The 21,695-nt window shown below is 55.4% G+C and overlaps 1 protein-coding gene across 1 annotated transcript; it reads left to right on the forward strand.

Moving 5' to 3' along the window:
- Positions 1–1,595: 1,595 nt before the first annotated feature.
- On the forward strand, positions 1,596–21,478 carry SORBS3 (sorbin and SH3 domain containing 3). Its single transcript, XM_087816854.1, has 20 exons — positions 1,596–1,737; positions 2,007–2,124; positions 3,470–3,660; positions 4,519–4,582; positions 7,210–7,248; positions 7,697–7,793; positions 9,502–9,592; positions 9,820–9,906; positions 10,004–10,057; positions 10,903–10,989; positions 11,425–11,471; positions 11,884–12,023; positions 12,212–12,264; positions 12,371–12,417; positions 12,572–12,686; positions 15,556–15,681; positions 17,215–17,526; positions 18,341–18,444; positions 19,018–19,124; positions 20,583–21,478. The coding sequence occupies exons 1-20, from the start codon at positions 1,636–1,638 to the stop codon at positions 20,642–20,644; spliced, it is 2,043 nt and encodes a 680-aa protein (XP_087672980.1). The 5' UTR covers positions 1,596–1,635; the 3' UTR covers positions 20,645–21,478.
- The last annotated feature ends 217 nt before the right edge of the window (positions 21,479–21,695 follow it).

The following is a 21,695-nucleotide window of genomic DNA, read 5'->3' on the forward strand; positions in this document are numbered from 1 at the left end:
TGGTGAGCTGCCCCTCCTCCAGCCTCAGCCTTCCTTCCACTTCTCCCTGCAGCCAGAGATGGGCACAGGAAAGCTATGTCCCCAATATGCCCTTCAAGAGTCAGAAGAAATCCCCACTCACACCAGAGACAGGAACCTGCCCCAGCTTTGTCTGAACCCTCCAGCCCCCAATGGCCTGAGCAGGGACTGGGTACATAGCGCCTCTTGTCCCTGCACCCCCTGTTTTCCCTAACTCTTGTGCTGCTCATATGACCCACCTCCAAACGGCACCCGCCCCCTCCCATACCTGACACCCTTCTATACTCACAACCCTCGTGCTGCTCACATGCCCCACCCACACCCTGCGGTACCCCCACAAGTCATATTCACAGCACTGCACTTACATTCCAACACACACACACACACACACACACACACACACACACACACCCCTCACCACACCCTCACAGCCCCCTCGGGAGCCTGTGGACCCCACAGGCATACACAAGCCTAACTGAACAAAAACACCAGGATTGGTCCAGCCCCTGAAGGTGGTGATGGTTGGTTCAGCGTCTGGCCCAGTGCAACAGCACAGGTGAGGGGCCAGCTCTGCACCACCACTCTCCAGGGAGCAAAGCCCTGTTGGACAGCACCACCGCCTCCAGCCCCTGGATGCCTGGAGCCCCTTCCCGAGTTAACCTTTGCAGGGGGCAAAAGAACCCAGATGGCCAGTCAGGCATACTGCTCCCAGGAAGACCCCCTGTTGAAAAAACAGCCTGGAGGTGTAGGAGAAAGTGGTGTGTGTGTGTGTGTGAGTGAGTGTGTATTGTGTGTGTGTGAGGGGGGGGATCAGCAGCACCCCTCACGCACAAGTCCAACTTTGCTCTGACCCGCTGCTTAGTTCTCTGCTCCCACCCTCACTGGCACCTGGAGCCCTCTGAGGCGTCAGTTCCAGCCAGAGGCCAAACTCAGGAGCTGATACTGCTCTGAGCTCAGGAGTGGTTCCTGCGGCCTGGAAATGCCCTCTTGCTCTCCCCCTGAACCTTGGCCCTGCTGGGCAGTAGGTGGGTGGCCTTGCTGTTGCCCAAGGCCTCTCCCCAGCCTGAGAAACCCCTCGTGCCTGCTGGTGAGCAGATGCTCACGCAGGGACTCGGGAAGGCAGAGGGAACTGAAACAAAGTCCCGCATGCCTCAGCCTCCTCCGCCAGCTGCCCCAGTTCCCTCTGCTGTCCCTCTGGGGGAACAGGCTGACTGTGTAGTGAGAGCCCCAGAGGGGCTGGCCAGCAGGCCCGCCAGAAGCTTTGTCCAGCAGGCCCGCTCCTGGCCAGCCTCCCCTCCTCCTCGCCCAGCCTCCCCTCCCCCACAACCACCCGGAGCTCCGGCCCCGGGCCTAACAAGCAGCCCATTGTGCCTCTGGGAGCCAGCACTGGCAGCCTGCAGGCGGGTGCCCAGAGTGGCCTGTTTCCTGGGTCCTGGAGCTCCCACCCCGCTAGCCCTGACGCCCTCCCACAGCGTCCCCTCCTGCCCACCCCCAGGTCAAGCCCAGAGGGCACAGGCTGCTGGGTTCAGCAGGGCTTTTCCTTCCTCCCTCCTTCCCCACAGAGGACGTGCAGAGGAACTGCTGGCACACCCGCAGTCCTCTGACCTCGACCCAAGTATGCAGGCCTCACCCTGCAGCCACCCAGCTGGGCTCAGCCTGGACGACTTCATCCCTGGCCACCTCCGGGCCCATGTAGGGCCATCCTCCAGGGGGACTCGGGTGAGTGAGACAGCAAGGGAGAGGGTTACTGTGGGCCCACAGTTGGTGGGGACCTGGCGGCACAGGTGGGGAGCAGAAGGACTAAAGGACTGGAAGCAGGGATGGGGGTCAGAAGAGAATTCTAGGGATCCTCACTGATTTTCTGCAAAAGGGTCAAGCTGGCCCTGGGGCGCTCACCATGGGGTATGGCTGTGCCCTGGCAGCCATCCCTCCCACCCTTCTATGGAACCTTCTGGGCCTGAGCTGCCGCTCCTGGCCCCTCCCCACAGGTGCCTGTGATCCGGAACGGTGGCTCCAACACCCTTAATTTCCAGTTCCATGATCCTGCGCCCAGGACCGTGTGCAATGGGTACTTCCCAACGAGGAGAGATGCTTCCCGGCACCCAGGTGGGTCTGCTCAGGAAAACCTAGTCCAGAAGCCCCATGAGGGGTGGGGACCTCCGAGCTCAGCTAACTGCCCCTCCCTGGATGAGCATGCTGGCCTGTGAGAGTGAAAGCTGTGGGGGAGAGAGCAGGCTGACACATTCCCCCCACCCCTCCCACCCCCGCCCAGTGCCAGGGGAAGGAAGCGTGCAGGGACACTGCCGTGGGGGCTGGGGCATTTCCCGCAGGACAGGGAGTTAGCTTGGACTGAGGAATGGAAGGGTGGAGGAATGTGAGCATGCGTTGGCTGTAGAAGGGCATGGGGGCCCCAACCCGACAGCGGGCCCCTGAGGGCTGCTGCAGTCTGTCCTCACCAGCCCAGCACGAGGCGGACAGGCAGCTCTGAGAGCCTGTCAGCTCCCGGGCTCCTGTGAGTCATTGCAGCCTGGGCCACAGGGCCCGGGAGATCCTGGGACCTCCTGGATGCGGGCCCACTCTGGGGCCCCTCTCCTGAGGAGGCTGGCATCTTTGTTGCGTGGTCCCTTGAGGCAGGCACTCTGTCAAGGAGTTTATTCCTTTAACAAATAATTGCTGAGCACTTAGACTGTGCTGAGCACTGTAAAGACGAGTCATAAGTCTCATCTTATTTAATCCCTCGACATCCTGGCAAAGCATGGGCATCTTCCTGGTGAGGAACTGAGTCTCAGGGAGTTTCAGGCACGGAGGCAGAACTGAGATTCACACCAAAGCCCTTAGGCTGCTGCCCTGGGGACCTGGGGGCTGAGGGTCTAGGGAAGCTGAGGGCACGGCAGCCATGTCTGGTGAATGAGTTTCTGTCCCTTACTGACAGCCTCTCTGCTATGTGTCAGGCACTGTGCTGGGCACGGTCGCACCCACTACATCTCCCTGAATCCTCACCATGATGACCCTTGAAGTGGAAACTGAGGCACTGAGAGGTTGACTGTTGTGCCCAAGATCACATAGCTAGTAGGTGGCAGATCCGGGGTCTGAATTCTCTAAGCCCGGCATCTTTTCTGCCCCACCCTGCTGTCCCTGAGCTGGGACAGCCCCAGCATTCTCTGCAAGGAATGATTCCCAGCCCTCATTCTAGAAGTTCTTAGGACAGCCCCAGGAAAGCAGATTTCTCAAGACAAAATCCATTTTTATTCACTTTAACTAAAATATAAACAAACAGGCTCATGGTCCTGCTTGGAATGGGGCGGTTGGTAGAGTGAGTCATCAACTCCAACAGACAAGGATGTGTTGAATGTTCAAACCCACGGGGATCAATATTCTGAGGAGCTAAGGGACAGACAGTGTCAGCTGGGGCCCCTGCCCATTGCTAATGCTCTCATGCACACGCCTACAGACCCTGCTTGGTATCAGACCTGGCCAGGCCCTGGGAGCCGGCCCTCGGGGACCCAGAAGACCGCCTCCCAGCATCCCCAGAACTGGTCAGCCACATGGACCAAGGACAGCAAACGCCGGGACAAACGCTGGGTCAAGTACGAGGGAATCGGGCCCGTGGATGAGAGCGGCATGCCTATTGCCCCCCGATCTGTGAGTCCAGGGCTGGGGGCCACGGACGGATGGGGCCCAGGGACCCATGCTGAGCACTTTTGTGAATTAAAGTCGGGGCAACTAAGACTGTACCCAGTCATTTCAGACTAAAGCAGGGGTTCAACTGTGATGGGTTTCAGGGGTTCTGAGCCTCACAGGGTTTCATTAACCTCACTTGTGTGTCTGAGTTGCACAGTGATTTGTGGAGTAAGGGGTAATCAAGAATGCCCCCTGGCTCTCAAGGTGGAGGGCCACTGCTGTGAGGACTGACCCTGGCAGGGACCTCTCTCAGTTTCGGGTCCCAGGGCCTGGCACAGCACTCATGAAATGGTTGGGGAGTGGATGACTGGCTGAATGAGTGAGCAGAGTCCTGAGTGAGAAGACCTTACACCATGGATGAGCGTGAATGGATCCGGGCTCCAGGCTCCCAGGGGCTCTGCCCTCCTTCCATCCCCAAACCTGTCTGGAGCCAGCTACCTGCCTCTAGTTGAGCTCACCACTTCTTCATCTGAACCCTTTCTGCCTTCCAGGGCCATCTTGAGTGTCAGGTGAGGCAGGGATATGAAATACCATTTCCACCTACATTATTGTACTTACTTTTCATTACCTAGAAGCACATATTCTTTGTGGAAACAATGTGAAAAAAATGTGAACCACCCTAAATGTCACAGCTTAGGGGTCACTGTTGGAGACCCTTCCCCACATCTTATTCACATGTGATGTGCTACACGGAGTCATTGCCATTAAAGACACCACACAGCCCACTGACTGGGACTCACAGGAAGAGGGCTTGGTAAGGAAAAACTTCTGTGGCTCGATATTGGGAGGGTGGCCTGACTTTGTCTGTTCTGATCCCAGAGTGTTGACAGCCCCCGGGACTGGTACCGGAAAATGTTTCAGCAGATTCACCGGAAAATGCCAGGTGAGACACCCTTCCAGGCCCCGTCTCTACCAGAGTGGGCTCCAGCTCCTATGGCTTCGGAAGGGAGGGGCAGAAAGAAGAAGTTGCCTGCTTGTGGAGCTCTTCTGCACCCCCCCAGGCTCTGTGATGAGTGGTTCCTAAAACAGGCGAAGGAAGTATCCTCCCATCTCCTCCCAGACACTGTCCCCAGTATCCTCTGAAGGTATTGGGAATCCCTGAGGTCACTCATTCATTCAGTTAGTCCCTTGGCCATCCATTGAGCACTTACTATATGCCGAGCACTATTTTAGGTGCTGAAGATAAAACGGAACAAAAAAGGATGTCCCTGCCCCAGTGAAGCTTAAACACCTCGCTGACTGGCTGTTTCGAGCCAGAACTCGCCCATGTGGCCGGCTACTTTTCTACTCTTTTAAAACTCTACATTGCTTTCAGGCCTTAAAATTACTTAAATTAATGTAAGCGCAGACACGAGTTACCTCGTGACCTGTCAACAACATTTGACACTGGAAGTACAAGTATACTGGTGACCGGCCAACCACATTCGGACACGGAAACACGTGTATACTCGTGACCGGTTAGCAAGGTGATTAAGACAGAGGAGACAGAGTAAACAGATAAATGCTCAGTATGGCAGCTGGTGGCCAGCACTAGGGAGCAAAAGGCTGGGGTGTACCCAGTGCAGGGAGGCTGGCAGGGAAGGTCCCTGTTATGTGGCATCGGAGCAGAGAGCTCAGGGAGTGAAGGAGAGCCCTACAGGGCAGGGGAGGAGCGCTGCACCAGAGATCCAGGGGCAGAAGCAAGGCTGGCATGTTCTGGAGCATCCAGGAGAGGTCGGACTGGAATGAGAAGGGGGCATATAGTGGGAGATGGGATTGGGTGCCAGAGGGCCTTTGGGGGCCATTATAAGGACTTTGGCTTTTATTCTGCAAGAGCTAAGGAGCCCCTGGGTGGTTCTGAGCAGCAGAGTGACATACTCTGACAAGTGATACCTGGAAAGGCTCACACAGGCTGCCAGATGGGAAAGCGATAGGGCAGGGGTGGAAGCTGGGGACCAGTCAGGAGGCCTGGCTTTAATCTAGGCCAGAGGCCACAGTGCCTCAGACCAGGGCAGTAGCAGGCCTGGTGGGATCTGGAGACAGAGTCCTGGAAATTTGCTGACGGATTGGATGTGGCACGAAAGAGGAGTCACGGCTGACTTTAACCTGAGCAGGTCAACAGATGGAGTTGCCACTTATAAATGCAGGGGGGACTGCAGGAGGTGTAGATGTGAGAGGCCCGCAGTTTTAGATGTGGTGCATCCAAGTGGACATGTTGAGTAGGCATCTCAAAGAGATTTGAGGCAAATCTGCCCAAGTAATTCTAATGTGCAACCAAGGTCGAGAATCCCTGGAATAGATGTTATTAATCCTTACCCAAGGATATTTTTTCCATTGATTTGCAGAGAGTGGAAGGGAGTGGGGGAGGGAGAGAGAGAGAGAAAAAAAGAGAGAAACATTGATGTAAGAGAGACACATCAATTGGTTTCCACCTGCATGCATTCCGACTAAGGCTAGGGATCCAACTTGCAACCCAGGTACATGCCCTTGACCAGGAACTGAAACCGAGACCCTTCTGTGTGCAGGTCGATGCCCTAACCACTGAGCCATGCCTGGCAGGGCTAGATTTTATTTTTTTAAGTCAGAAGACTAGATAGGATCACCTGGAGAGAGGAAGAGACAGAAGCCCAAGGACTGAGTGGGTGAGCAGTGGGTGGTTCCCAAGGTGAGCAGGACCTGGCCACACAGACTGAGAAGGTGCACCCGGGAGGCAGGAGGAGAACCAGAGTGGTCTCCCTGAAGCCAAGTGGAAGAAAAATTTCAAAAGGAGGAAGGGACCCACTGTGACAAATGCTGCCGATGGCCCCATACCGTTGACCATTTGATTTGGCAATGTGGTAGTCACCGGGTCCTTGAGAAGAGCAGCTGGGGCAAGAATGGTGGGTCTGAAGCCTGCCCAACAAGAAGGGAAACTGGAGACAGTGAGTGGGTTAAGGCCAGCCATTGACTGCAAAGGAAAGCAGAAAACTCCAGGAGTTGGAGGAAGGTGTGGGATCTGGAGAGGGGTATTTTGGTTGGCGTTTGAGGAGCTGTTGGGACAGGTCTGCCTGCCTAGGAGACTGAGTGGTTTGGCTGGTCATTTGCTTTTCCTAGGAGGCCCCAGAAAGTCTTGAGCACCATGAGGAGCAGGTCTGGGCTAAGGGGGAAGGACAAGCATTTAGGAGAGGGTGCAAAGGGGAAAGAGGGAGAGGACGAAGTGGAATTTGCCCTACCCCACATGGTGAGGGCAGGTCTACAAAGGTCAAGGAGAAGGTTTGTATGGGAACCAGGGAGGGAGGAGCAGGAGTTTTGGGCAAGTCCACTGCCCTGGTTGGCTGGCTCAGGCCTTAAGTCTGCCAAAGGCATTTCAAGCCCTCCCCAGAACTGCCCTCCTAATTCCTTCCCTCCCTCGGGACATTCTTCAGGCCCTGACTCAGTCCCTTGGCCCCTGCTCTAAGCAGGAGGGAGGCTGGGAGCAGCTGAGGCAGCCTCACGGGGCACACCGACCTCGCTTGTGTCCCATCCCTCACCCGGTCCTTTCTGCTCCCGCAGACCTGCAGCTGGACTGGACCTTTGAGGAAGCACCCAAAGGTGAGGGGGTGGCCTACCCCAGCTTGGCCCTGAGTTTGCCCCTCCCTGTGGCCACATCTGGCTCTAGGGCTCCCCAGTTGGCTTAATTCATCTTGAAAAGTTTGTATAGCCCATTTCTGGTAAGCTCCACAACCCGTTAGGTGGTAATTAAGAGCCTCAGCTTCACTGGCCAATAAATGCCCAGCCCTGGCTGTGATTTCTCTGGGCCTCTCTTTCCTCATCCATAAAATGGGAATACTACCTACCCCAGAGCTGTTTTGAAGATTTCTTAAAGAGTACAAAGTACTTAGTGCAAAGCCCACATTAAGTGGTCCAGAACATCACCCCTTTTCCCAGGAGCTACCCAGGAGTGTGGGTGGGCATGGGTACCTGAACCTCCAATAGTCAACCAGGTGACCTCAACCCCTACTCTCACCTCCCCCCACCCCTGCCTGTCTTCTACCTTCAGTGGCTTCCTCCTGTGCCACCTCTGCAGACTCAAGGAGGCATCCAGGGCCCCAGCAAAGACCTTCCTCCCGGCCAGGCCAGGCCTCCACTGTGAGCGGGTAAGCCTGGGGTGGGGACGGGGCCTGAGGGCTACAGATGGGCCCTGGCATCCTTGTGGGGACTCGCACCCCCTGGTGGCCACAGCTGGCACAGCCTCAAAGCAGGCGAATGGGGGGGTCTGGCTCCTCTGATGGCTCAGCCCCTTCTCAGGGTCCCCACCGCTCCAGACAGTTCCTTCCCCACCAGGGCCCAAGGGGAATGGCAGGCAGGGGAGGACTTTGCACCTATTCCTGGTCAGGACCCCTGTGATGCTTTTGTGGTTGGCAGCAGGATTCATCACCCCAAAGATCCCCAGGTAATGTGGGGTGGAGAGCCGGGTGTCCCACGACTAGGTGTGGATCTGTGGCCGTCCACACTGATGCCTGATAGAAAACAAGGGGTAGAGGATCCCAAGTTTCCTCCCAGATGCCCCTGAGAGAGGAACCTCCAGAGAGGTGAAAGATGTAACTGATTTTCTCTGTGCAAACCACACAGGCCAGCCCCAGCTGCCAGACCTGGAGGGTCTCAACCCCACCTTGGGAATCAGGAGCTTTCCTCTCAGTGAAATCAATGAGGTTCTTATTCCTTTCTGGGGAGAGATTAACCACATTAACATTGCCATAACTGGCCTGTGGCTCTCAGCATCATCGATAAGATAGAGGCTAAGAGCTCAGAGTTCTGGATTCAAGCTGCTGTGGCTTGGGCAACTTAACCCATCTAAGCCTCAGTATCCTCATCTGTTAAGTGCGGATCATAGAGTGGTTGTGAGGATTAGGGCTCATAGCAAGTCTCCACAAACATTATTAATATACAGGCTTAATTATGACTAGAGCTTCCTTAAGTTAGGAATGACATATTCCAGTCTCATTATCACAAGTATTATTTTGAAAATAGAGAATAGTCATGATTACAGCCAACAAATCCTGACCCTGCAGTCAGACATTCCATCATTTGATAAGCTTGGTACAGTCATTCCACTTAGTGAACACATTCCAATTCAACAGAGGCTGGAACATTTAAACTAGCCCAGAAGGGACCCCTAGAGGGACTAGGGCAGATGTGACCGTGCAGTGCCTGGAATGTGGCTGGAGAGGTCTCCAGATGAAGTCACTGAATTCAGCACCCTCAGAGAACTGAGCCCCAGGGCTCTGAAATAACTTGCCCAGGGCTCCAGGGTCAGGGCTGCAGACTCTTTCCCTGCCTTGGGTTTTCCTCGGACTAGGATGTAGTCCCACACCCGTGGGCACAGGTGCAAGACTACGTGGTGTGGCAACCAGAAGGACCAGCTTCACCTAATAAGCACAAACATACATAGCCACAGTCATGGGGCCAGACTGAACACAAAAGCAGGCTACTCACCAAGGCCAGCAGGAAAGGGACTGACCACTCATGGAGCAGGTGCCTGCGTCAGGCCTTCTCCTGGGCGTGTCAGGTATGTCCTCTCACATAAGATCCACCACACCCTTGTGCAGGTGGGAATCATTCTCACATTACAGGCCTTGAATCCGAGGCCCTGCCAGTTCAGTAACTTGCCAAAACGTAGTGCAGCTAAGTAGCAGATCTGGGATTTGAACTCAGAGCTCATAACTTTCCACTGTTTAACACTGCTTCAGAGCTTGGAGCAAGAGAGGATGGGGGTGCAGCTCCCTCTACCAGGGCTGTGTCCTCATGTCTCCGCTTCCCTGAGGAAAGGAAACTGAAGAGATGCATGCCCTTCCCTTTCTCTAGAAGAAGCTGGGGCCTCTCTGAAGAGTTTCCTAGAAGTACCTTCAACTGTAATGCTGGAGCACCCTCCTCTCTGCCCCAGACCCCAAATCAGGTAGCCCTCCCAGCACCCTTCCCACACTGTCCCCAGTGCCTTCTTGGCCAGGTCCCTCTGTGAAGAGAGCACAGATAATGTCCTTTCCGTTGGGGCCTGTACAGCTAGGCGAACCCAGAATCCTTAGCAGGGGACTGGTGGTCACAGGGGTGGGGCAGTGGCCTGAAAGCCTGCCCAGTGTCCCAGTGTCCATCTACTCAAGCCGATGCCTACCCACCTCCATGCAGGTGCCCAGACGCCGAGAGAAAGCGGACAATGTCTGGACAGAAGAATCTTGGAACCAGTTTCTGCAAGAACTAGAGACTGGGCAGAAGGTGAGTGTGGGCCTGGTCCTCTCGGAGTGGATGCACCCTCGCCAGCGCATTTTGGCAAGTGAGTTCATCCCCTTTGACTCACCCTTCCCATCCTTAGCCCAAGAAACCTCTGGTGGATGACCCTGTTGAGAAGCCCTCCCAGCCCATTGAGGTGAGTGCTGAAGGGAAAGTGGGGTGAGGGGAGACAAGCAGTGTTGGGGGACAAAGGAGGGAGATTCTGGGTGATGTTGGCCCCAGTCACCCTGGGCAAAGGACACAGATCCCAAAGCTCCGATCTTCCAGTCCCGTGCAGTTTACCTCTGTATCCCTGGCACCCACCACAGAGTGCCTGGCATTCAGTAGGCACTCAAACATGTGTGGAATAAATGTGTGTTGACCAAAGCAGGAGCTGAGAAAAGAGTGGTCAGTGTGGACTGGAATTTTCAGGACCTATTCTTAGAGGTGGAGCTGGGCTCTGAAGAGTTGGGAGGGTTTGGCCAGGCAGAGAGAGGGCGCTCAGGATGAGGGAGGTGCAGAGGCAAAGTCTGGGCGGAGGCAGGATGGGCAGTGGAGGGAAAGCAGTTGGGTACAGTGGAGCCCGGCTGTGGAAGGCCATAGACGACTTGGTGGGAGAGGAAATGGGGAGCCCTGCAGGCTTTTGAACAGACAAGTGACATGACAAAGAATGGTAGTGAGGCACTGTCCGGAAGTCCTAAGGGGCTATCCTGGGCGTGCCAGATGGGTGAGTTGGGTCAGGAGGGTGGGGCCAGTGAGAGGTGGTGGCAGGGCCCCCCTGACACCCTGAGGCACACCTCTGGGCAGGCACACAGGCAGGGAGCCTGTCCAGCCCGGCGCCCTGAGCCTGCCCTTTACACTAGGGCAAGCACCGTGCTCCGGCCGGCTGCCCACTGGTTACTCACGTCTGACCTTTGACCAGTGCCCCCCAACCGTGCGCTGCTTCCCCGCCCCTCCCCCGCTTCCCCACTGTCCCAAGTCTCTCCCGATCACCTGCCCCAGGTCCTGCTGGAGAGAGAGCTGGCCAAGCTGAGCGCGGAGCTGGACAAGGACCTGCGGGCTATAGAGACCCGGCAGCCGTTTCCCAAGGTACCGACCCCAGTCCCCCTACCCGGGAGACTCCGCGGGGCTTGGGCGACAGGGGCGGACGAGACGTTCCCCGCCGGCTGCACTCGGCGCGCGCTGGGGCGGACTGCACCCCGACCGAGCGCGCTCCTCTGCGAGGCTGGGCGCGGACTTTCCCGAGTGACTCCCGAGCCTCCGACTCCGCCCCGGCCTGACGTCCGAGCGCCCGGCCCCCGCCCGTCCGGGACCTCGGCCCGCAGGGCTCTCCCCCGCTCCCGCCCGCTCTCCCGGGCCGCCCCCCCTTCCGCCCCCCTCCGTGCGCTTCCTCCCCGGCTCCTCGGCTCCTCCCGGTCCCCGCCCCGCCCATCATCCCTCCTTCCAAGCCGCCAACTTTTCCGGAGGCGGTGGCCTGGGCTGCCGCTGCCTCGGACGCGGGCCCTGACCGCCGCCTCCCCGCAGGGCCCCCAGGTGCCCCGACGGCCCCAGGAGCCGCGGCCCCCCGCGCGGTGAGTGGCCGGGGCGCGCAGGACCCGGGCCGGGGACGTGGCGCGGGGAGGGACGGGGCGGGGGGCGCCTAGTGGCCGGCGGGGACCGGGGCACCACTCGGGGCAGGGGGGCCGTGGAGGGCGCCGAGTGGCCGGCCGGGACGGGGGCACCCTGGGGGCAGGGGGCGGCCCCGCCCGGGGGGGAAAGCTGCCCTCCCCGGGCGCCGGGGGCCGCGGCCAGCCCTTCTCAGCGCACCCGCCTCCCCGCGGGCCGCACCCTCGCCCGGCCCACGGCTTGGGAAGCAGGACGTCCTGCGGCGAGCCCGGGGGTGCCTGGAAGGAGGCGGCGGCCGGTGGGGGGCACAGGGCGCTCAGGGCTGAGCCCGCGAGGGCGGGAAGCCAGGCAGGTGGCTCACTCGCTGTGTCCCCGCAGCCCAGCCTCTGCCTGGAGCCTCAGCAACCCGAATGCACTTTACCGGGGCTCCTCCTGGCCCCTGAGTCCCCACAGAATGGCGGATGGAGGAAGCCCCTTCCTAGGTCGTAGGGATTTCGTCTACCCTTCCTCAACCGGAGGTAAGGACCAGACCCTGCCCCTCTTCTCACCCAGGGGCCCTCCCCACTCACCAGATCTGGTGCCCGCGGGGCGTGGCAGGAAGATCCTAGAGCCCCGGCGTCCACTGGAGCCTGTGGGTGGGAGGGACCCCAGCCCAGCCCCACCCCCGGGCATGGCCTTCCCAGGCTGAGCTCAGGCTTCTCCACAGACCCGAGTGCCTCTGAGCGAGGGGTCAGCCCTGCCAGGAAGGAAGAAAAGAAGGTAAGGGGGTGGGAGCCTAGGGTCAGGGTGCAAGGGGAGCCTGGGGCGCCAGGGTCCTGGGGACTGCTTGACTGGGGTCGCCCCCGTGTTCTCTCCCCCTGCATAGAGGAAGGCTGCCAGGCTCAAGTTTGACTTCCAGGCACAGTCTCCCAAGTAAGTGCCCTCCTCTCCCCTCCCCTGTTCCCTGGGGCAGGCTCTGCACTCTGGGGGAGAGGGGAGGGCAGGGTGGGGGGGGGCATCCCCAGAGGTGGAGGGGACCCTGGGTGTCCTAGACAGGGTCTGCCGATGTCCTTGCTCTGGCCTGCAGGGAGCTGACCCTGAAGAAGGGCGATATTGTCTACATCCACAAGGAGGTGGACAAGAACTGGCTGGAGGGGGAGCACCATGGCAGGCTGGGCATCTTCCCTGCTAATTACGTGGAGGTGAGCAGGAGCCTAGGGGGCAGCTGGGTGTGCCGAGCCCTTATCCGTCCACAGCTTCTCCCCTTAGCTGGCTGCCATATCTTACAGGTTCCCTAAGATGTGACACTGAGAGCTCCAGGGCAGGGGCCATGTCTCAGCCTCATTCGTAACCTTGGCCCCCACAGCCTGGCCTGGCACTTTGCCTGTACTCAGGAAATGCCTGTAAAGTGAGGGCTAAAGGTGGAACCAGTCCAAGGGGGAGAACCAGGGCCCGCCAGCCCTGTCAGTGTCCCAGACTTTCACCAGGCAGAATCCATCTCTCTCAAGCTGTCTTTGGGATGAATCCTAATTACACCTGGCAAGAGTACAAAGTGTGCGATGTTTACAAATCATTCATTTTCATGTGTACAGCTGACCCTTAAACAATGCATAGGTTGGGCCGCTGACCCCCGCACAGTCGAAAATCCACATGTAACTTTGGACTCCCCCCAAACTTAACTACTAATAGCCTAGTGTTGACCAGAAGCCTTACTGATAACATAAACAATCGATTAACACCTATTTTGTATGTCATATGTATTATATACTGTATTCTTACAATAAAGTAAGCTAAAGAAAAGGAAATGTTATTAAGAAAACCATAAGGGAGAGAAAATACATTTATTTTATGCATTCATGACATAACCTTTTTCTTAATTTTTTAAATATTTCTCAGCTACACCGTTCATGTGTGTGTTTTTACAAAATGTTGCAAATCTCCAAAAAATTTCCAGTATATTTACTGAAAAAAAATATGCGTGTAAGTGGACTCTCACAGTTCAAACCCATGTTGTTCCAGAGTCATCTGAATTAACCTCCCTGGTTCCTCTCATTAACTTGGGAACGTAATAAATCTGCCCCATTTTACAGATGGGCTTGCTAAGGTTCAGAGACAAGTTATTAAGTAGAAGATCCAGAATCTGAATCCAGACATAAGTTCTGGATTTGATAGATAAAGGACTATCAGTTATGTTTGGTATTTGTATCTTTTAAGGAATTTCAAGGTATCTAATTTATTAGCTTAAGGTTGTTAATGATATTTCCTTATTATTCTTTTAGTGTCAGTAAAATCTGTAGTGATGTCCTTTCCTTCATTCCTGATATTGATAGTTTGTGTCTTCTCTAATTCTGACAAGAGATTTGTTAATTTTATTGATCTTTGCAAAGAACCAACTTTTGATTTTATTGATTTTTCTCTATTTTTGTTTTCCGTATTATTGATTTCTGCCTCTTCATTATTTATTATTTCCTTCTGTTTGTACTAGGTACAATTTTGCTCTTTTTTTTTCTAGTTTTTTAGAGTGGTAGTTTAGATGATTGATTTGAAACATTTCCCCCTAATATATGCATTTTTAATGCTATAAATTTTCCTCTAAGCACTGCTTTAACTGCATCCCACAGATTTTGATATTGTTTTTTCATTCAACTCAAACTATTTTCCCATTTCTTTTGTGACTTTCTCATTGACCTATGGGTTGGGTTGTTGTTTTAATTCAGGCTCTTGATTTGGCAGACATCAGTAGGCCTCCCCTACCCTTAGAACTCTCTCTCTGATCCTGAAATTTCACAGAGTATGTAGAGTATTCCATGTCATCAGTCATTTACATCTCAGTATTAAAGAGTTTATTATCGCCCTGGCCAGTGTTGCTCAGTTGGTTGAACGCTGTCCCATGCAGCAAAAGGTCACCGGTTTGATTCCTGGGCAGGGCGCATACCCAGGTTGCAGGTTTGATCCTGGCCAGGCTGTGTGCAGGAGGCAACCGGTTGATGTTTCTCTTTCACATCCACGTTTCTCTCTCTCTCCCTCCCTCCCTCCCTCCTTCTCCCTTCCTCTCTCTCTAAAATCAATAAAAATAGCCCCAGCTGGTGTTACTCAGTAGTTAGAGCATCAGCCCGCAGACCGAAGGGTCACGGGCTCAATTCCTGGTCAAGTGCACCTACCTGGGTTGCAGGCTTGATTCCAGGGCCCGAGTTGGGGTGCCTGCAGGAGGCAACCAATTGTTGTCTCTCTCGCATCGTTGTTTCTCTCTCTCCCCACCCTTCCACTCTCTTTAAAAATCATTAGAAAAGGTATCCTCAGGTGAGGATTAACAAAAATAAATAAATAAGATAAAGTCAATAAAAACAGCCCTGGCTGGTATCTCAGTTGGTTAGAGTGTCATCCTGATACACCAAGGTTGCAGGTTTAATCCCCAGTCAGGGCACATATAAGAATCAACCAGTGAATGCATAAATAAGTGGAACAACAAATCGATGTTGTTCTCTCTCTTCTTCTCTGTCTATAAAAATCAATCAATAAAAATTTTAAAAATCAATAAAAACATTTTTTAAAAATATACTTAAAAAAATAGTTTTTTAGCTTCTTGATTTTTATGAGTAGGGTGAAGCAAAGAGGGCATGGAGATTCTGGGCAACTGGAGGGATAGAAGGGGAGGAGGAAGGAGGACGCTCGGTTCTCAGCAGTGGTAAAATGTTAGATCCTCACTTGTAGAACAGGCCAGCAGGTGTTCCCTGCTCCTTGGGACTTGTTTCCTTCTGCCCTCCAAGTTCAACTCTGTTCACTGAATTGGCTTCCATCTCTGCACTGCTACTGCCCACTCCAATAATGCCCACTCCACATACCTCTCTCTAGTGGAAATTCTTCCTCCAAGGGCCTTCTGGGGTTCACCAGCCCCTTGGCTGTGCTCGCCCTGGCCACCATAGGCTTGTGTCTGGTGTCTGCCTTTTCTTTGGCCTAGGAACAGAGCTTACCATACCACCTTCTCTTTGTTGCCTCACCCTCCCAGGAGCCCCAGGCCTGTGACCAATTAATGTCTAGGCTGAACCTTTTTCATGACCTTTCTCCCTGTAGGTGTTACCTGCAGATGAGATCCCCAAGCCTGTCAAGCCCCCGACCTACCAGGTGCTGGAGTATGGAGAAGCCGTGGCCCAGTACAATTTCAAGGGGGATCTGGAGGTGGAGCTGTCCTTCCGAAAGGTGCGGCCAGGCCAGGCAGGAGGTGGGGGCGGGCGGGGGCTAGTGAAGACATAGGGAAATATGTGTAGTAGAACATTTTTTTAAAGAGTCAGGTGTATCCATCTTCATCCAGTATTTCCAATGTTTTTCTGGGTCTCTTTGCATATATTTCCCTTAATTTAGCCCATTTTTTAAAAGTTCAGAACTTCTAGAGTAGTTGTGCTTTTTTCAGTTCCAGGTTGGTAGGTTTTGAGGATCACAATCAGCATTTTTAAAAGAATAAAATGGAAATATTAGAAGGGCTTGCATGTAGCCCTGGCCAGGTAGCTCAGTTGGTTAGAGGGTCAGCCCAATACACCAAGATTGTGGGTTCCATCCCCAGTCAGGGCACATACAAGAATCAACCAATCAATGCATAATTAAGTGGAACAACAAATCAATGTTTCTCTCTCTCCCCCCTTCTTCTCTCTCTCTAAAGTCAATTAAAAAAAAAAAAGCCTTGCATGTAGAAAGGGTATTCTCTCAAATATTTAGGCATTTATACCCTGCCTGGTTGGAGCATTGTCCTGTGTACTAAAAGGTTGCCAGTTTGATTCCTGGTCAGGGCACGTGCCCAGGTTGTGGGTTTGATCGCTGGTCAGGGCATGTGATCCATCTCATATTGCTGATTATCTCTCCCTCTCTCTCTGTCCCCCCCTTTCTAAAATAAAAAATATATATATATTTAGGCATTTGTGTGTGTGTGTGCTGGGTTACTATAGGCTATGTTCAAGAAAGCTTGAAAAATGTTGTCCTAGAAAGCAGGGAACTGGTCTCCCTTTGGTTGCTTTTGGGGGCAGAAGCCGTGAATCCCCCAGAAGAGCTGGCCCAAGGGAGAGAAGGGACAGGAAGTGGCTGGATAAAGAGGTGGGGGCGGGAGAGGGCTGAAGACCATCTTCCCCAGGGCAGCCCCACCTGACCTCAGTCACGTGGGCCTGGGGAAGCACTAGCTGCCATCAGGGAGTTTGTTTGTTGGCAGTGGTGACAGGATCACTCAATGTGGAGGCAGGGAAAGGACCCAGTGGTGGTTAGTGCCTGTCCAGTGCTTCTTACCAATCTACCATTGATCTCCTTTGCTACTCACAGCAACAGTATTATCTTCACAAGTGAGGAAACCAAGGCTCAGAGAGGCAAAGTAAGTTGCCCAAGGCTACACAGCTTGAAATTGGCAGAGCCTGGTTTGGACTTGTGTTATTAGCCACCAGGCTCCCATATGACTGGAAGTCTGCAGAGAGAGAGAGCTTGGAACTCAGAGGGGGATGCATGTAGGCTGCCCAAAGAGGCAGGACTTTATCCAAACCCAGCGCCACATATTGTGGGCATTGTTTAGACTTCTGCTCGCTCGGCCAGGCAGCCTGGGTTTGGCTTCCGACGCCTCCATTTTCTAGCTATGTGACCTCTGCAGGACCTGCTGACCCCCCCTGAGCCTGATGCCTCTGGGCATCCAGGTAGGCACCCTTGGGTACGTGGTACCCAGGAAGGCTCTCTAGATACTGACTTCTTTCTCTCCCCCAGGGGGAGCGCATCTGCCTGATCCGAAAGGTGAATGAGAACTGGTATGAGGGACGCATCTCAGGCACGGGGCGCCAGGGCATCTTCCCTGCCAGCTACGTGCAGGTGGGCCGTGAGCCCCGGCTCCGCCTCTGCGACGAGGGCCCCCAGCTCCCTGCGTCTCCCAGCCTGACCGCAGCCCGGCTAGCTGCCCGTCACCCCAGCTCCCCAGTAACACCACGCAGTCCAGCTGATCCCACCGATTGGGGGGGCCGGACCTCCCCCCGCCGCACCGGTTTCTCCTACTCCACTCAGGAGCCCAGACCCCAGACCCAGGTAAGATGATAACCTGTTTCAGGTGGAGAGCTGATCCCCGCTCCCTACCCCATACCCCCCATTCCTATGATGGGGTTGCACTTCAGAGCCCTTCCCAGACTGCTCCAGGACAGGCAGGTGGGGTGACTAGGCAGAACCTGGCATTGCAGCCCCACCCTGGCCTTGTGGACCTCTGAGCCCTCAAGTTGGTTCTGGCCCTTGAGCTGCATCCCAGGGAGAATGGGATAGCCAGCCGGCCCTAGGTGGGACCCCAGAGCCAGCCCAGGCCTCCTGACCCTTCAGACTCCACTTTTGTGACTTGCCTGTGTCAGCCTCTGCCACAGGGTGAGGCCAGGAGCTGGGGGTCTGCTGGTAACCTGCTGTGTGACCTTGGTCATATCATTTACTGTCTCTAGATGTGGGATTTCTCATCTATAGAGTGTTCCTCACCTGTGAAATGGGGTGATAATTCCCACTGCAGAGGGTAGTTGGGTGGGTTTGAGCTACAAGTTTATACTTAAGGGAAGTCATTGGTCCTGGTCCTGACAGCTCACAAACAAGCTCGTTCACTCCTGCAGTCACCTCTCCACTCAGCAAACGAGTATGAGCAGGCACAGCGCGTGCATGGGCCCCTCATGCTGGCTTTGTCCGCAGTGTTCAGAAACCAGCCACCTGCCCTACCTGTGGAGTGAAATGGTCACAGAACCCCTGTGCCATGGGGACTGAGGGGTCAATGAGCAGTGTGGGAAGCGCTGCCCCGGGGAAGTGGGAGGCCATTTCACTTCTCCGCCCTCATGCGGCTTGTGCCCACACCTTTCCTCCTGTGGTCCCCCAGAGTCTCAGCACCCCTGGGTCTTCTCTGTCCCATCCTGGAGGCTCCAGCCGTCCCCTGGACCCAGGGACCTCCTCCCACAACACCGCTCAGATACATTGGACCCCGTGAGTACCGCCTGGGGGTGCTGGGTCAGGGGTGGGAGCTGCCATCAGGCAGTATCGAGCACACCGACCCAGTAGCCTGCCCTGGCTCCCCGAGGTGGATTTGGTAAGCCCCTGATAGGTAGCACTTGTTCTTGCTCTCACTTAAGGGTGACTTGGTGGCTGGGGTGGGGGCTGCTTGTCTGCAGTGCTCCTGATCTGTCCCTGTCAGCCCTTTAGCCTTAGAGCAAGCCTCCCACACTCAGCCCCCAGCCTCAGTCTCCCTACTGGGTTTCCAGCCCTGAGGTTAGTGTGTGGATGCATGAAGTGTGGGAACTGGTAAAACAGACTGGAAGGCACTGGGAGTGCCGAGGAGGCAGGGTTTGGGTAGGTAGGGCTTGGAGGGCAGGGGGGAGGCCTGGGGAAGAATGCCCTGGAGCCAGACAGAGCTGCCATCCCCGGACCTGGGCCAGGGCTGATGGGGGCGTGGAGAAACCCTGGGAAATTCACAGGATGTGGCAACACTTGGGTTTAGACTCTGGGTCTGTCTCAGGAAGGGGTGAGGGCTCTGGGTTGCCATGACCGTGTCTCCCGCAGGTACCGGGCAGTGTACCAGTACAGGCCCCAGAACGAAGACGAGCTGGAGCTGCGGGAGGGGGACCGAGTGGATGTCATGCAGCAGTGTGACGATGGCTGGTTTGTGGGTATGTGGGCCTGGTGGGTGCGCTGGAGGGCAGCCTCGAGGGGGGTATCTCAGGGCCCCTTGAGGGGTATTGGTTCAGCACAGGTTCATGGCCTGATCCAACACACATGCCTTCTGGCCTGGCTCTTGGAGAGGCCTGGCCTGATGCTTCCCCAGAGCCAGCACTTCTGTTGCTGCCTTCATTCCTAAAGAGGGATGAGGCCCAGGTCATCTATTAAGTCAGTGCAGACTTGGACCGAGTCTCACACCTGTGTATCCCCCACTCCTACCCCCAGCTAGCAGCTAGCTCCCCCCAACCCCTTCCACCAAAAGGAGAGAGAGATCCTGGCCCTCAGGGCAGCTCAGGCAAAGAACTAATGCAGGAAGCCTCAGGCTGGCCTTGGCCTGGTTCAAGGTGACCAACCCAGCAGGTTTCACATGGCCTGCTTCGCCAGAGTGGGCAGGCCCTGTGCCAGCCTCAGCTTCAGAGGCTGGGGCCATCCTCAGAGACTAGTGAGCAGCCAGAGCGCCCGTGCTAGGCTGCGGGGCCTGAAGTGTTGGAGGAGTGGCCTTGGGCAGGGGTGGCCTCAGGGGCAGTCCCTTGACCTGGCAGCCCATCCTTTCTCACCTGAGCCCCAGCACCTTGCTGGTGACCAGGCTTTAGACATGCCAGTGATTATGAAGTACTAACTTGTTAACGTCCTTACCTCGGAGGGGTGTGCAAGAAGAAAAAGCACCGCCTTTGTGGTATAAGCTGCATGTGCTTTTAGAGGAAAAGTTTAGAAAGTTCAGTTTCTTGGTTACACTAACATACGTTATATGCTCAGTAGCCACAGTGCAAGTCAGGGAAGACTTCCTGAAGGAAGTAGGGGAGCTTGACCTTGAAGAGTGGCAGAGCAGAAAAGGGAGGTCCTCCATGCAAGGGAACAGTATCAGCAAGGCCTGGGTACAGGGTGGGCATGGGCTACTCATAAGGAAGTCAGGATGCCAGCGGGCCAGGAAGGGAAGGCCCAGGACTTTCATTTCACATTCCTATGTCTCCTAGCATTCCCCCTCCACACCCCAGGACACAGGTGTCTTTGGGGGTGTGGCAGGCCAGAGGCCTGAATTTTAGGCCCACCTCTACTCCTAAGCAGCTGAGTGCTTTGGGGGAATTCGTTTAGCCTCTTAGGCCTTATATGCCCCATGTCTAAAACGAGGTGCCATACTAGACCGGTGAGAGTCCTCAGGATTTAAGTTCTGTGATTTACCCTCCCGCCTCCTTGCTTTCCCGGGGAAGGGTGGGGTGGTTCTGTGCTGTGTGCTCAGATTGGCGGAGCATTATTGACTTTAGCAAATGTAGCTTTGCTTATCTCGGCTCCTGCCACTAGGGGGCAGGAATGAGGCAAAGGAGTCCTCCCTGGGACAGGGACTCCACCGGCAGTTCTGGCCACTGCCAGCAGGGGCAGGGCCCTCGTTATTCTCTCCTTTCCTCTTTCAGGTGTCTCCCGGAGGACCCAGAAATTTGGGACATTCCCTGGAAATTATGTAGCTCCAGTGTGAAAGGTCTCCGTGGCAACTCAGAGCCCAGCCAGGATGGGGTGGGGAGCAGTAGCACTTCTCAGAAGGAGAGAGGACCCCCCGGCCTTCCCAACTCCTCCTCACCAGGACCTGGCAGCTGGCATCTGCAGACAACCCGGCAGCCTTTCCCTTGGAGCCCCCTCGAAGCCCCCTGGACTGATTCCCACCCAAAGCTCACAGGCATTCCTCTCACAGTCCTTTTATTTCCTCCCCTACCCAATTCCCCAAATATAGAGGTCTGCTTTGAAGTGGAGACTGTTTCCAGGCCTTATTGAGACCAGACCCGGGAGTCTCCCACCCCCACCCTGCTATAGCGTTTCCTCTAACAGGGACTGGCTCCCAGCTTCACCCCCATGGGGTTCCTCTAACAAGGACCAGCTTCCTAACCTAACAGAGACCAAAGGCCGCCGCTTGGAGGGGGTGCCTCCCCTTCCACTCCAGCTTGCCCGCTGCCCCCTTTGCCTTCCTGCTTCCAGCTGGGCCTGGGAGTGAGGTGGTGGTTGGACACCACACCTCTTTAGCATTTGAGGCCTGGCAAGAGGTCTTGCCTGAAGGCCCCCTCTTTCCAAAGGTTGCCAAGCCCTGGGCCTGGGCTGTGCATATGTCCTGCTGCTGTAGTGCCCAGGAAGGATGGGCCTCAGAGGTCCGGCCGATCCCAGATGTTTCCCAGGGAGACTGATGTGTGCTGCCCTCATGCCTCCCCTGCTCCCCCCAACTCTCAAGTCCCCTCTGCAAGAGAATATAAAATAAATCGGGATACCAGGGGCCTTGCCTTGCACTCCTTTTTTGGCGGGGGGAGTGAGAGAGGGCTCCTCCTGTTTAGGATTATGGGAATTCTTTCTTCAGTGGGCTGTGCTGAATCAGGTGGCATGTGAGTGTGTGTGCGCACACGTGTAAGGGGAGGCTGGGAAAGCAGCACGATTATCTCTAAAGATCTTGGGCCTCAGGTCTCAGGCAGCATTGGGCGGCCCCCAGTATTAGGCAGCTGTCTGACAAGCAGCGCAGAGAGAGAGAGCACTAGTGTCACAAGGAC

This window comes from Miniopterus natalensis, chromosome 4, assembly GCF_054644295.1.
Source record: "Miniopterus natalensis isolate mMinNat1 chromosome 4, mMinNat1.hap1, whole genome shotgun sequence".
Classification (NCBI taxonomy): Eukaryota; Metazoa; Chordata; class Mammalia; order Chiroptera; family Miniopteridae; genus Miniopterus; species Miniopterus natalensis.

Coding starts and splice junctions, on each gene's coding strand:
- SORBS3 (XM_087816854.1), top strand. CDS start 1,636: ATGCAGGCCTCACCCTGCAGCCACCCAGCTGGGCTCAGCCTGGACGAC. Junction 1,738..2,006: donor CATCCTCCAGGGGGACTCGG/GTGAGTGAGACA, acceptor CCCTCCCCACAG/GTGCCTGTGATCCGGAACGG. Junction 10,990..11,424: donor CCCGGCAGCCGTTTCCCAAG/GTACCGACCCCA, acceptor GCCTCCCCGCAG/GGCCCCCAGGTGCCCCGACG.